At 30.7% G+C, this 16,023-nt stretch overlaps 2 protein-coding genes across 2 annotated transcripts; both read left to right on the top strand.

Annotated features, from left to right (window-relative positions):
- Positions 1-3,497: 3,497 nt before the first annotated feature.
- Positions 3,498-4,857, top strand: LOC132037593 (uncharacterized). Its single transcript, XM_059428131.1, has 3 exons — positions 3,498-3,700; positions 3,936-4,020; positions 4,428-4,857. The coding sequence occupies exons 1-3, from the start codon at positions 3,695-3,697 to the stop codon at positions 4,733-4,735; spliced, it is 399 nt and encodes a 132-aa protein (XP_059284114.1). The 5' UTR covers positions 3,498-3,694; the 3' UTR covers positions 4,736-4,857.
- Positions 4,858-14,548: 9,691 nt separating this feature from the next.
- On the top strand, positions 14,549-15,552 carry LOC132037594 (uncharacterized). The gene is made up of 3 exons (XM_059428132.1): positions 14,549-14,665; positions 14,954-15,038; positions 15,144-15,552. Exons 1-3 carry the CDS (start codon positions 14,660-14,662, stop codon positions 15,446-15,448), a joined length of 396 nt encoding a protein of 131 aa, XP_059284115.1. The 5' UTR covers positions 14,549-14,659; the 3' UTR covers positions 15,449-15,552.
- Positions 15,553-16,023: the final 471 nt, after the last annotated feature.

Below are 16,023 nucleotides of genomic sequence, written 5' to 3'. Positions count from 1 at the left end.
TCAAAGATATTTCAAAAATGTGAACTCTCCCGTATTTTGTATTTCCGTGTATTTCTCTATATTTCAAAAACGTGAAATACAACTAAATACAACAAAAACTAGCTACGATTTGTAAATATAGAAAAAGTAGCTATAAATTGTTAGAAGCTATTAAAAGGTAGCTGTTTTTGTAAGTTGCCCATAAATAAAAAACCACTATATTTTCTAATTGGAGCTATCATATTAAGAAAAGAAGAAAAAAAACTACAGTAAACGTTCATAAAAAGTGAGCTGAGTAGTAATCTAAAAAAAATTGATAGGTTACCTGCATAAAATACTAAGTACTTTATGAAAATATTTTACACTTTTGTATATAATATAATATAAACTCCAAATGCATCAAACAACTGCTTTTCCCCTTCCTTGGCTGAAAGGTCTTAAAATGTTCTGTTCTCTAAAGTTTATTACTCTTTCCGTGCCAAAAAAATTATCTCTTTCTATATTTAGAGCCCGTTTGGATCGATTTATTTTAGGTGCTTATAAATCAAAGTAGCTTTTGAACACTTTTGTAAAGTTTGGGTAAAATAAAAAAAATATTTTTAAGAACTTATTTTTAAGTCAAAATGACAAAAATAAGCCAAAAGTCATATGCTAGAATTTATAACTTATGACTTTTGACTTATAAGTCAAAAGCAATAAGCTCCTCTTATAGCTTGTTTGACTGTTTTTTAAAATCAACTTATTTTAAAAAATACTTTTTTCAAAAGTGCTTTTCAAAAAATGACTTTTGGTACTTGAGAAGCAGTTTGTGTTTGGCCAAACTTTTAAAAAGTGTTTTTCAAAAAAGTGCTTCTGGAGAAAAGCTATTTTTTTTAGCTTCTGAAAAACTGTTTTTGCTACTCCCTAAAAGCACTTATTTTCTCCTAAAAGCTTGGCCAAACACCGCATTTTTTTTAAAATAAGCACTTTTTGAGAAAAATAAGTTTGGCCAAACAAGCTATTAGTAAGTTGACAATTCAAACAATATCATACGTGTCAAGTTTATAATCACAAGATTCAAATGACATATTAATGCATTATAAACATTTTTAATTTAGAACCATCAAATTCAAAAGTCTCTTTTTATTTTTTTAAGCTTCGTATCTAATCAAACCAAGACATAAATTAGAACGGGGGTTATTAAAATTGAGTGTGAGTTTAGTTATTTGCTTTTTTTCCAAGTTCATTCATTTTACCTACCATCCTCCCATATTGGGTTGTCAATACTAGCAAGATTGTAAACGACACGTCGACACTGCATGTAGTAATTTTTTAAACCCGTGTGGCTGACTTGCTTTTTGTCTATAGCTAAACAAAAGCAATATTATATTTTCTTCTATGTGAGCACGCCTCTAAAATATTTGGAGAAACGATCGAGTTGAGACATAATTTAATTACTTGTGTTGGGAAGTTCAGGCTCAAGCTAATAAAGTAATCACTAAATTTCAATTTATATGTCACAATTTAAATTTAAGAGTCAAACAATTCAATTTTTATAATGAATTCGGGCATAGAATCTTTAAGTGTTTGAAAATTTACATATTTAAAAACTATATAAAAAGTACTATAATTTCAATACTTGACTATTCAAAATATTTAAAAGATATATGAAAAAATATTAATTTTTTTTCCTTTCAAGAAATGCATGTGAGGAAATGATATTTCTTTTCTTTTTTCTTTATCTAATATATTTTCTAAATTTGCGTTATAATAATATTATAACTATGATATAGCCCAAATACATTAGCATTGGCTAAATTTAAATAATTAAATCATGTCTTGGTGCAACGACGTATATATCTAATAATTTTGCTCCTTCTCATTTTTATTTTCTTTAAGGATCGATTTTGAAATTTATTTTCTATCGATTTATTTTTTATTTTGAAATTTATTTTCTATCGATTTATTTTTTATTTTAAAATTTATTTTCTATTGGATAATTGTGCTACATCATTAAACCTTTATATATTCAAAATAATTTTTTTAAAATAAAATTTAGATCAAGAGAAATTTAATGGCAATTTTAGAATTACTAAAAAAATATGGTCAACGCTCTGTCAGTACCAAATAAGTTCTCCAAAATTATTATTATTACCATTTTAGATTATCTTTTTGCATAGCTATTTCTATTAGATGACATCATCACCATGCACAACTTTTCAAGTATTTTTAAAGGGCTCAAATTATATGTACCATATTTGATGTGGCAACCCGAGTAAAAAAAAAAATGTAGGGGCAAAAATAAGACATAGAAAAAAAATTATGATACATACCTCACCTCCAAAAAGTTAAAAAGTTAGTTTAAGGGGTCATGTATTAGCAAAAAGGATTTGAAAATATCTTGATTTATTGAAAACATACTTTGGTATATGAAGTAATAAATAACAAATACAAAGGCAAATATTTGAAGTGAAAATTCTTTTTAGCTGGCAAGCTAACTAAATGGTTACAATGGAACTAAGTACTACAAAACTCTTTGGATTGTCTCTTATATATAATAGTAACGAGCAACGTCCTAACTAGAATAGTTTCACGAGAGCCCTCCCGTTGAAATGAAATGAAATAACAAGCTTCCCTCAATGCTTATTGCCTTTTTTTTTATTGCAATACTAATTAGAGTTTGATTTCCTTTTCAACAAAAGGAACAACCATTTCATTAAGGACATCATATGTTCAAAAGAGTGAGTAGTGCCACTTACAAACCAATTTGGGAACAACGTCTCCTAAAAACACCATGAACCAAAGAAACAGAAGGAATTTGTGTGATATCTGAAGGAAACATGAAAACGAAATATAATAGAAGAACGTATTTCCCTTTTTTAACAATAACACTAATTAATATTCCTTCCGTTTAAAAAAAAAGTGTCCACTTAACCTTTATTTTTTGGTTCAAAAAGAGTGTTCACTTACCAAATCAAGAAAGAATTAACCTTATTTTTTCAGATTTGTCCTTATTAACTGTTAAGTGACTAAATCTCAATACCTATTGAATTAGGGGTATTTTAATCAAATTACTTATTTGTAACTAGGAGTTTGTATTTTTTTTTTTAAAAAAAGAAGGTATGCAAATAGCTAAGTGGATACTCTTTTTGAACCGGAAAGAGTAACTTAAAAAGCAAAAGCAGGTACAATCAACAAGAAGCAAGAAATATTCAAATCCAAAAATTAAGTTCTTCAAATTAAAGTGAGATAGTTGTAATTTTAGGAAATAATGAAGATGCTATTGTAAATATAATTAGCGAACTCTCTGGAGAAGATGTTCTTTTCAGAAGATGACTTGGCACTGCTAAGACTTTCAAATCCTGGGGATCACTTCGAAGATGACTTAATAAATAATAATATATATTCCAGAACGAAAAGGATGATTAACTTTACGGCCTTTTAGGGAAATAAATTATATAATTATGGATCATACGTCAATTATTAAGTCATCTTCCTGACGAAAGAGAGACGATATATGATAAAATTATTTTTATACAAAACGTGCTACGTGTTCTGTTTGAGTTCAATCATGCCCCTACTCCTGACTATCTATAAATACTAGTACAGAGCAGAAGCCATTTGCATAGGCAATTCCTCAGATATTTCAACAATTACAGGTCTCTTTCCTCTCTCGCCATTCTCCCGTACTGAATTATAGTAATTGCGAAGCAAGTTTTCCCTCAAATCCACAAAAATGAAGGTACATGCATGTCTTAATCTGTTTTTAATAAGTTCCAAACGTCTGTTTTTTCTTTCATAATCTTCACGCCCAGTCAAACACTAACATATAAATTTGGACGGAGGAAGTAATTGTAATCTTAAGTGTCGACTCTAAAAAAATTATACTAGGCTATACTTCTTATGCGTACATATTTTTTTGTGGTAATAGTTTAGGTAATTTTGATTCCTGACATATGTGCTCTTGATTTGGGCAGCAAAAGGTGGTTATCAGATTATCTTCGAACGGAAATGATCAGAAATGTCGGTCCAAGGCCTTCAAGATTGCTGTTTCTCAGCCAGGTACTTAATAAATCCCTACTTTCAATTCTTGATTTTAATGATTTCAATAAAAATCTTTATCAAAGTCATTAATAAGAAAGGAAGTTGATCAGGACACTAAACTTCTATATATCCTGTGTGAGCTGCTGCAAAACTGATAGGTTTAGAGTTATATTTTTTTTTTTTTTGGTTCTAGAAAATATTGGCTACTGCTTGACTGAGGTGGGACTGTATCCTTTAGTCTTTTTATTTGTGTTGTAATTCTTCACTAGTAATAATATTTGTTTTATTCACAAAAAAAAAAAAAAAAAAAATTGATGTTTCTCAGCCATGCATGTACTAGCTAGTCTCCTTTTGTTCATAAATTCTTATGATTTAAATCAAAATCTTGTCAAATAAATTACTTAGACGGATTTTGTGGATGTCAGGGTTAGAATCAGCAGCTATAAAAGCAGACGAAAAGAACCAATTAGAAGTTGTGGGTGAACAGATTGACGCGGTGACACTGACAAGTTCGCTCAGGAAGAATTTGGGGGAAGCGGAATTGTTGAGCGTTGGCCCTGCTGCTGGTGATGGCGATAAAGGTAAAAGTTCTGACATAACGGCCCAAGCTTCAGTTGTGCCTGTGACAATAGAGTCACAACCATATTACTACCCTTATTATGCGGCACCTCAATATCCAGTTTACCAAGTTAGAGATGCATATCAACAAGAAGGCGGCTGCTCAATTATGTAAACGTCAGATAAGAAACAGCTTCCAAGAACTGCTTTATTAGTCTTCATACATATGCGTACGCTTTAGCTATATTAACATACTTATGTAACAATTTATAGTTTGGGGAAAATTTTCTTACAAAATATTCTTATATTTTATTTCATGATCTTTTAGGGGTAAAAATAAAAATCTTTCCAGAAATTGGAGATAGAACTAAGAAAAATTGTAACGGGCCATGAATCAAGAAACCGAATTAGCAGCCATAGGGGATTATGCTCCTATGGTCCAACTTGCCGTATGACGCATATAACAGCAAAGTACAATCTATGAAAGTCCATGGCCCAGATTTGAACATGACGTGCCACAGACCTTAATTATGCTCCTATAAAGTACAATCCTATGGTCCTAAGTCCTAATTCCAACGCATCGAGTGCTTACGCACCAAAAGAAAAGGTCACAAGGACAATTAATAGTCAGGACTCAGGAGAAGGAACGATGGTAGAGAAGAAAAAAAGAATTAGCAAGTCCTAAGGGCCCGTTTGGCCATGAGAATTATATTTTTTATTTTTTTCTGGAATAAAGTTTCACTGTATTTGAAATTCAGTGTTTGACCGTGAAAATTTTAAATACAACTTGAAGTTATTTTTGAAATTTGAAAAACAACTAAAATTCCGTTTTCACTTTTTTAACTTTCAATATATTTAAACAATTAAATATTTTTTGTAAAAACTATAATCAAATACAACTTCATCTTCAATTTCGACTTCAATATTCCAAATAAAGTGAAAAATATTTGGTTTTCATGACCAAACGCCTGCTTAAAGTTGTAGGAAATGTTTACATAATAGTAAGGCTATTTATTACTCCATATGTTCCAATTTATCTGATGCAGTTCGGATTTCAAGAATCAAGCTTCTTTATTTTTATCGTGAATTCGGATATGCAATTTTTAAGTTTTTTTGAAAAATAATTACATATTTAGCTACCTGAAAATTTTTATAAGTAAGTAAGTCACAATAATTAACAATGTAAATATTTAAAGGACATATGAATAAATCACAATCCAAGATTTTCTTTGTCTGACTCTCGAAAAGTAAAAAGTGTCACATAAATTGAGACAGAGGGACGGATAAATATATGAATAAACATTACTTAATGCAGTCAAATATCTCTATAATAGCCATGTTTGTTTTAATTTTTTGGCCTTTTTGTATATATTGGTTGTTAATATATACGCCTATAACAACATTTGACACTAATCTTATTCAACTGTTATATACAAAATTACCCTAATAATAGTGTTTTTTACATTTTTGGAGAATATAAAATATAAGAAAATTATTAAATCTCAAAAGGTATTCATCTTTCACTAATTAAAAATTAAAGAAAGTTAATACGTTATCTATAAATCCATAACTAGTCATATGTACAAGGATTTTAAACTCCAAGGAGCAGATTTTAAAAAGTTAAAATCTTTCAATTTTGACGAAAGAAATCTACAATCATAACTTCGTAAATTTCATTCTCTTAAAGGTAATACGAGTATACAATGTTTGAATTAATGAAGATTTTCATCCAAATTTTCAGCAAAATGATATTCGATAGACACTTCTTGATTTTTCTAAAAAATAATTGGTCAAAATCTCTAGACCTATTAGGAGTATTAATATTCTTACAAAGTCTATTTTGATATGTAGCTGTAAGGAAATGGATCTTAGGCCTAATTCAAACTCAAAGCTAGCTCATAAGTAGAGGATCGGCCAAGTCCATATAAGGAGATCACCCATCTGATTAACCACCGATGTGGTATTTTTTTTTATTCTTCAACACCCCACCTCATGCCAAGATGGACCTATGGTGCGTGAGAAATTTAATTTGGAGCCCAACATCGGGTGAGATAGGTTATGCTCTGATACCATATAAAGAAATGGACTTTAGGCCCAACCTAACCCCAAAAGTTAGTTCATGAGGAAAGAATTGTCCAAGTCCATATAAGGAGATCACTCATCTTATTAACCACTAATGTGGTATTTATTTTCATTCTTGAACAGGAGCTTTATGAGAATATAATAGTACAATTATGAAATAATTTACTAGTAACATATAGTAAAATCAATTGAGTAGATAATGATGGATATTGTTGTAGTAGGTAAAAAGTTGTTAGAGGGAGCTAAATTATAATATAAAAGCGATTTCCAAGAAAATTTAGCTGCTAGAATAGAATATTGTTATAACGGATGATTGTTATAGAGATTTTGACTATATTATACTCCTTCGTCTCAATTTATGTGACACCCTTTTACAAGGCACAGAGATTAAGAAATAAAGGAACACTTTTTAAATTTGTGATCCAAAACAAGTCTTAGATATTTATGTGGCTGTAAATCATCTCATAAAGTTAAATTATTTCTAAATATAGAAATATGACATTCTTTTGGGACAGACTAGAAAAGAAAGGATGTCACATAAATTTGCACAGATAGAGTAATAAAAATAGTAACTAACATATTATCATACGTTAAAAATTTACTGAAAATGTAAAAATGTATTAACACTTTCCATATTCTATATATAATAAGTGCCATGGAAGGATGAACACAGCAGTCCCTCCTTGTACCCGCTGCTTCACGAATTGTACCCGCATTAGATTCTTGTACCATGAGCTATATAATTTGTACACTTTATCCAAGTATTTGTATATCTCATGTAGACATGTGTCATAGTACTTAATATTTGTTCCCTTCTCATGTATAGACGTATGCACTTTAAATTTAATTTTCCGATACATTTATTTCCTCCGTGCACTTTTATTTGTTCACTTTTGACTTTTCGTGTTCTAGCTGAATATTTATTCTCTTTTCATGTATAGACATATGCAGTTCAATTTTAATTCTCCTACACAAATTTATTTCCTCCATGCACTTTAATTTGCGCACTTTTGACTTTTCACATTCTTTGAGAATTAATAAATTCCACGTGGATACATGCCATAGTACTAAAAAATAATAAGTGTCATGGAGGGATGAACACAGCAGTCCCTCCTTGTACCCACTGCTTCACAAATTGTACCCGCATTAAATTCTTATACTATGAGCTATATAATTTGTACACTTTATCCAACTATTTTTATATCCCATGTAGACATGTGTCATAATACTTAATATTTATTCTCTTCTCATGTATAGACGTATGCACTTTAAACCTAATTCTCCGATACATTTATTTTCTCCGTGCACTTTTACTTGTTCACTTTTGACTTTTCGTGTTCTAGCTGAATATTTATTCTCTTCTCATGTATAGACATATGCAGTTCAATTTTAATTCTCCTACACAAAGTTATTTCCTCCATGTACTTTAATTTGTTCACTTTTGACTTTTCACATTCTTTGAGAATTAATAAATTCCACGTGAATATATGTCATAGTACTGAATATTTATTCTCTTCTCATGTATACACGTGTGCACTTCTATTTTAATTCTCCGACACATATTTATTTCCTCCATGCACTTTTACTCGTTCATTTTGACTTTTTACATTATTTAAGAATTAATAAATGAAGTATTCCTTCCGTCCCATATTACTTAGTCACATTACTATACTTGACTTTTCACGTTCTTTAAGAATTAATAAAAATGAAGTACTCCTTTCGTCCATATTAACGTAGACATGTGTCATAGTACTTAATATTTAATTCCCTTCTCATGTATAGACGTATGCACTTTAAATTTAATTCTCCGACACATTTATTTCCTCCGTACACTTTTACTTGTTCACTTTTGATTTTCGTGTTCTAGCTAAATATTTATTCTCTTCTCATGTATAGACATATGCAATTCAATTTTAATTCTCCTACACAAATTTATTTCCTCCGTGCATTTTAATTTGTTCATTTTTTACTTTTCACATTCTTTGACAATTAATAAATCTCACGTGGATATATGCCATAGTACTGAATATTTATTCTCTTCTCATGTATACACGTGCACTTCCATTTTAATTCTCCAACACATATTTATTTTCTCCGTGCACTTTTATTTGTTCATTTTTGACTTTTCACGTTATTTAAGAATTAATAAATGAAGTACTCCTTCCGTCCCATATTACTTGGCCACATTACTATACTTGACTTTTTACGTTCTTTAAGAATTAACAAAAATGAAGTACTCCCTTCGTCCATATTACTTAACCACATTACTAAAAATATATGTCTATTTTTCTATTCTATATTTATCTTCTTTTCTATTTCTATTATCCCCATTTTCCTTCTTTGTCAATACTTTAAAAGTGAAGAGAGAACGAATAATAGCAATGCAAATTTGCACCAAAAGTTATCTTAATGCTCCTACACATAACTTGTTCACTTTTGACTTTTCACGTTCTTTGAAAATTAATAAATCAAGTATATATTTTATCATAATATCCATAGTTATTGGTATATAGTCTTAATAGCCTCAGAAAATGATTTGAAAATGAATAATTAATGTGAAGGGTAAAATAAGAAGAAGAATTTTTTTTTTCCTTGATATGTTAACATTGACAAGTAAAAGTAAAGGGAGGGAGTGACATTTATCCCCGTTTTCCTTCATTGTCAATACTTTACTTATTTACTCTCCTTTAGTCTCGATTATTGTTTCTTTACATTTATAAAATGTATTACTTTATATTTTCATTTTAATTAAAATTTGGTGATTAATGATATAACATATATCTTTCTAATTTTGATTTCTTTGTAACAATTGATATAAAAAATTATAATATATTTTTTAATTAATTTAATAAAAATATTTTAATCCAAAATGTACAACAAAATGGTTTTTATGTTTGGATCTGAATGGTTACTTAATTGAAATGGATATCAACCTATCGGTATACATATAAAATATTAAAGAATTTAAAAGAAAAAATTTAGAATCAAAATATTAATTTTCCCTCATATTCTTATTAATTTTCTTTTACATCAATGAACAACTTTCATTGTCATGATAATGATAAAAAAAAGTCCGACTCTTTGTATCTCAAAGACTTTTAATTACAACTAAAGTGATAGTACATAAAATACATTTTGTATATGTAATAACAATTAGAATGTTTTTAAAAGTTATTTTCAAAATACAAACCTTAAAGGCTGACTAATTAAAGTGAATAGACATGTTCAGCCCGTGCATCACACGGGCATGTATTGCTAGTATATAACCTAAATCCAAATAAATTACATAATGTCTCACACAACTAATATGGACGAGGAGGAAATAAGTGGAGCAATATTTTATTAAGCTTGACCATGGCCATGGCCATACACGGAAAAGATTTGACAAACTTGTGGACTTAATTTAACGATTAGCGATTGCTTAGCATAACCGATTTCCCTTGCTTATAGCTTGTTTTGTCAAGCTTATTTTTCTCCAAAAATACTTATTTTAAAAAAAAGTGAGGTGTTTCGCCAAGCTTTTGGGAAAAAATAAGTATTTTTGAGGAGTAACAGAAGCAGTTTTTCAAAAGCTTAAAAAAAATAGTTTTTCCTCAGAAGCACTTTTTTAAGAAGCACTTTTGAAAAAAAATACACTTAAAATCACTTTTTAAAAGCTTGGCCAAACTCTAATTGCTGCTCAAAAGTGTTTTTAAAATTAATTAGCCGAACGCAAACTGTTTCTCACAAAAAACACCTTTTTAAAAAGAACTTTTCAAAAAAAAAATAAAAAAATTCAAAGCTAATTTTAGAGGTTTGGCCAACATGCTATTAGCCATTGCTTTTCTCTTCCTAATCACATTGCACTAGTTATTATTGCATATAATAATATTTTCTACTGTCCAAGTTGAATAACTAGATTGTTAAAATTTTGTTTTGGACGTACGTTAAGCCTGTCAACTGGTAAGCGGACCCGGTTTAACCGGTTTAGTTACCGGACCCGGTGGACCGGTTTACTGGTCGCCGATCTACTGGGGTTAATTATCAGGCCGATTTTCAAAAATTGTGACCGATTAACCGGTTAACCGGATCCGTCTGGTTAAAATCAGTAAAAAAATAATAATAAAATGTTGCACCGACTGGACCGTTGGCCAACGGTCCATTTTTCGAAAATGGCCGTTGGCAACGGCTAATAACGGTCATTTTGGCCTCCCTTGGTTCCCCAACCCCCCCAATCTTTTTTTTTATACACTTTAACCCATCCCCCACCACTATATAAACCCCTCTCCATTTTATTTTCATCCACACCAAATCACTCTTCTCTTTCTCTCAATTATAGTTACTTTGCAACAATGAGCCACTTTAGATTTCTCTCAATTAAATACTATAAAGTTTTATTCTAGTTTCAATTTTATATTTTGCAATTATTAAAAAAAAAAATTATTGGTGGAGTTGGTGATTTTGCAACAATCCGAAGTAACTCCAAAGCTTTGGTGGATTTGCAATTCTAGCCGCCTTCACTTTGGTGGAAATTAGTCCGGTAATTTGGTACCTTAGTTCCAACTCTATCTTTATTTTCTGCTATTTAATTTTCGCAATTTAATTTGTTGCAATTTATTTTCTTGTGATTTATTTGCGTGTTATTTAAATTATTGCTATTTAATAATGTCGAAGAGAGTGAGACATGGTGGCGTTAGTAGTGGTAGTGGTAGGGATGTGTTTATGAAGGAAATATTTTTGAACGAAACACCTAATTTAGATATTAATATTGATGGAAGTAATCCACTTTTAGATCATGAGGTAATGGAACACTATACCGGCACTTTTAATGAAATTGATGATGATGATGAAACACAAGCCCCCGAAAATCTCGTAGGAGATACACATCCTTCACAATCACATATACAAGACAAACCGGCAAAATTTCGTAAGTCAACGTCTAGAATTTGAAAATTTATGACTAAAGATAAGGAAAGACAATTAGCTATATGTAATATATGTGGAAAAAAAATTAGTTTCAAGCAATAAACTAGTAAGGATGGTGGAACGGGGTCACTAACAAATCATATGAGAACTAGACATAAGGATGTTTGAGGAGAGTAAACGGGTTCAAATGTGGGGGGTATTCAACAAATAATAGACCCACGAACCGGTAAAAGTTTTAGTTATGACAAGAAAAAAGATCGTATAGAAATAGTTAAAATGGTTGCTTTTGATGCTCTACCATTTTTCTTTCCTTCGAGTTTGGGTTTTGTTACTTATATTCAACGTTGTTATAATCCGTTGTTTGAAGGTATTCCTAGAAGTACTTGTAAATCAAATATTATTGATTTATATAAAAAAAAAATATAGATTTTATTTGCGCCATGTATTTAATTCTTTAAATTGTAGTGTTTCTCTTACCACCGATATTGGTCTTAGTTTTAACAAGTTATATTTTTTTGCTATTACATGTCATTGGGTTGATGATAATTGGGTGATGCAAAAAAGAATTATAGCTTTTTTATATGATGAAGGGAAAGGTCGTCATGATGGAAATTTTTTAGCGGATTCAATGTCAACTATTATGAATTTTTTTTAACATTTATAGAAAAGCACTTTGTATTGCTTTAGATAATACTTCTAATAATACAAAGGCTGTTGGTCTTTTGAAAAGGGAATTAAACCCTTCGCTAGAAAATATTTTTCATGTGAGATGTAATTGTCACATTTTAAACTTGATTGTTAGAGATGGTCTTGACTATTTTGAAGATTTTATTCAAAGGGTTAGAAATGCGGTTGCTTTTTTTTTTTTTTTTTTTTTTTTTTTGTAATGCTAATAAGCAAAAAATGAGAGATTTTAAGAATTCTTGTTTGCAAAATAACCTTAGACCTAGGAAAATTCAAGTAGAAGTTCATGACACTAGGTGAACTACACTTACATTATGTTACAACAAGCATATCATTATAGGATTCCCATACAATAAGTTCACAACCATCACAATACGGAAAGTGATGAGTGGATAAATAATAACGATTGGGAAGATGCTAAGGAATGTATTGAACTTTTACAAATTTTTTATAATGAAACCCTTGATTTTTCTAGACAGTTCTATCCCACGGTAACCGAAATTTTAGCCTACTTAACGGAAATAGCTAGAGTTTTATATGAGTATAAAAATAAATCCGGTTATCAAGCGGCTATTTTTTCTATGACAACAAAATTTAAGAAGTATTTTTTTCCCATCCCAACTTTATTTATATTGGGTTCTCTTTTAAATCCTTGTTTTAAAATGTCTTATACTAGAGGATTGGTTAGACAAATTTATAAATATTTAGAAATTTCCGAGGAAGTTAAACCATCTTTAATTGACGCCGAGCTCGCGGTTGGTGCCGAATTTAGAAAAGCTTTTACTCATTATTCTACTTTGGAAGAAAGTGCTACACCCGTTGCTCCACGCCCTAGTACTTCTCAAAGTAGCAAAAAAGGCTTGTCGGGTTTGTCGATGCTAAAAGTTTTACATTCACATCCAACTCCTTTTCGTAATGAAAACTTTGATAAATTTCACCTTTATTTGATGCAGCCAAATGTGGATATCAACCAACTAGATGATTTGGACGTCTTAGCAAGGTGGAAGAAATACAGAATGAGCCATCCGATACTTTTAAGAATGGCTCGAGATATCCTTACGGTTCAAATATCAACCGCGGCTTCGGAAAGTGCATTTAGCTAAGGAAGACAACAAATTGGACAAGATTGCACAAGAAACTTCCTATAATATTTTAAATTGATGACTTGGTGCATGGTTGGTTTACTTGGTCAATAACTAGAGCAAAAGCAACGTTACTTTTTCGTGTTTCACAAGTCTTTACAATATTACTCCTAGTAAAATAAACGAGTTAATGAGACATCTTTATATGTCAGCGGTGAGCCATCCCGTGTATGAAATAATGAGGCATTACACAAATGGCCTTTTTTTAAGACCATTATTTTAATTTTACTCCCCATTCTTCAGTAAGCCAAATTTGTCTGCAAAACGATAAAATTATTAAACTACTTTCAAAGACGAAATTGAACCTGCAGCAAAATATAAAGAGTGTCCTTAAGAATGGGGCCATACGGGTGCAAAAAACAAACCTCATCATTGAATAATGCCTTCTTTTATTGCAATATAAGAGCTTGATGACGGAATAAATCATACTACACACAAACAATTTTGGCGCCGCTTTATTATACTTTGTGAATGCAATTTTCAGAAACTTTCGACCGATAGTGAACAGGAAAAGTTTTTGCAACGTCTTTTTTTTTTTTTTTTAATTAATTACCACTAAGTAGAGCTTAGTGGTTTTATTTTTATTAAGATAAATAAATAGATACAAAGGCAGATAAAACAAAGCAACAAAGACAAAAGGGAAATGCTAAAAGACACTTTCCTAATCTATACATCAAAAGCATCGACCGACAGTTGCCCTAAATTTTCTTCACTGCGATTCAAGCACACCGGTGACGGCGCCGATCCTTTCTAAGCTGGAGAGCATAAAGGTTGCACAAGATATCCTTACGTCTGAAGGGAAATATGAAGGGAAAAAACAAAATAAAAATAAAAATGAACAAGTGATATCCTCCATTAAAAAGGAGCACTTATATAATAGTTAAAAAACAAAAGTAAAATTAGATTTAACAATGGAAAAAAACACTTAGACGCGTATAACGAAGATAGATGATTGTTAATTTAGGAAATTAATACTTTGATTTAACGAACTGCTTCAGTTTGCCCTCTCTAAGACATTTTCCTATATGGTGTCTGTTCTCACTCGTACTGACAAGGACTCTTTCAATTCGTAAAATGACTTGTTAATAAATTAAAAAGGAAGACTGACTTGTTGACTTCTCTGAAATCCAAAAATCTTCTAATCATACATCAATGATTGAGTTATCTATAAATACTTCCAGAATGTACATATTCTCCACTACAACTTTCCAACACTTCGAAAATTACAAACCTCTCTACTCTCTCTTCCCCTGATTTATTTTCCTTTAAGCATCACAGCCCATAAAATGAAGGTAAGCATGTTTAAAGTTTTGAATTTTTTTTTTGAAGTTGAGTTTTGTTTAACCAGTTTTTCAAGTGAAAAAAAGAAAAAACCTTTTCATTCATAAAATATCAACTTTTTTCGAGTGAAATACATGCCTAAACATAAGTTTAATTTTCAAGTATCTTCTTTCAACTTAGCTTCAAATGCCTACTTAAATTAAAATATTATACATTTTTATGTCCAAACCCCTGCTTATCCTTGCAGTACTATAATTCGCTTTTGATTATACTGACAAATGTGCTCTTAAATTGGGCAGCAAAAGGTGGTTATCAAATTATCCTTGAACGGAAATGATCATAAATGTCGGTCCAAGGCCTTCAAGATTGCTGTTTCTCAGCCAGGTACTATTTTATTTCCCTTTCAATTCTTGATTTTTAATAATCCCAATCAAAATATTGTGAAACTTAATTGAAATTGAAATTGATGATGTACTTTATTTTACATAGGGGTAGAATCAGCAGCAATGCATGGGGATGAAAAGAACCAGTTAGAAGTCGTGGGTGAACAGATTGACGCGGTGACACTGACAAGTTCGCTCAGGAAGAATTTGGGGCAGGCGGAATTGGTGAGTTTGGGCCCTGCTGGTGGTGGCGACAAGAAAGACGAAAAAGCTGGTTCAGATACAAAGCCCGACACTGCAGCTTTTGTGACACTGCCGCAAGCCCCCTTATATCATTATACTTATCCGCATCATTACCGTGTTTACCAAGTTACAGATTCATATGATCAACAAAACTTGTCCATTATGTAAACACAAAAAGGTGATATTATCCTATGTTGAACAGAGTGTATATTGGAGATATACTCTACAGAACTCAGTAGCATTGGAATTTCTGGACCGTTCAGAGAGCTTAATTAAGGAATATTAATTTATAGGTAGACCATTAGATTTGGTTTTCGGCCTTCAATTAGACCATTAGATTTGGTTTATAACTATATTAGCGTACATCAACCCGAAAAAGAAGGATTTTCTTTTCCTTAGTCCTTTTTATGTTAACTGTATTTTCTCAATCAAATTCAAGCACTTTGAAGTAATAAAGCTTATATAACAAACCCGCAGCAAATATATATATATATATATACACACACACTAGTTACTTGAGGCCCGTGCTAACTTTGGGCCTAAACTCAAGATATAAAAGTAGTAATATTTTAATTAAAAAGTATAATTTATTGCATATTTTCTTACTGCATAATTAACAATTCAGTGGCACGTTAAACATGTATTGTTGATAAGTCTTCATTATTATTAATGTTCTTTAGTCTACTAATTAGATAATTTTTAAACAAAAAATTATTCGTGAAGAAGGAAGTTTGGCAGAAAAA

Source organism: Lycium ferocissimum, chromosome 11, assembly GCF_029784015.1.
Source record: "Lycium ferocissimum isolate CSIRO_LF1 chromosome 11, AGI_CSIRO_Lferr_CH_V1, whole genome shotgun sequence".
Lineage (NCBI taxonomy): Eukaryota > Viridiplantae > Streptophyta > Magnoliopsida > Solanales > Solanaceae > Lycium > Lycium ferocissimum.
Note: the sequence above shows the minus strand (reverse complement) of the source record. Positions and strands in the feature narration are given on the sequence as shown.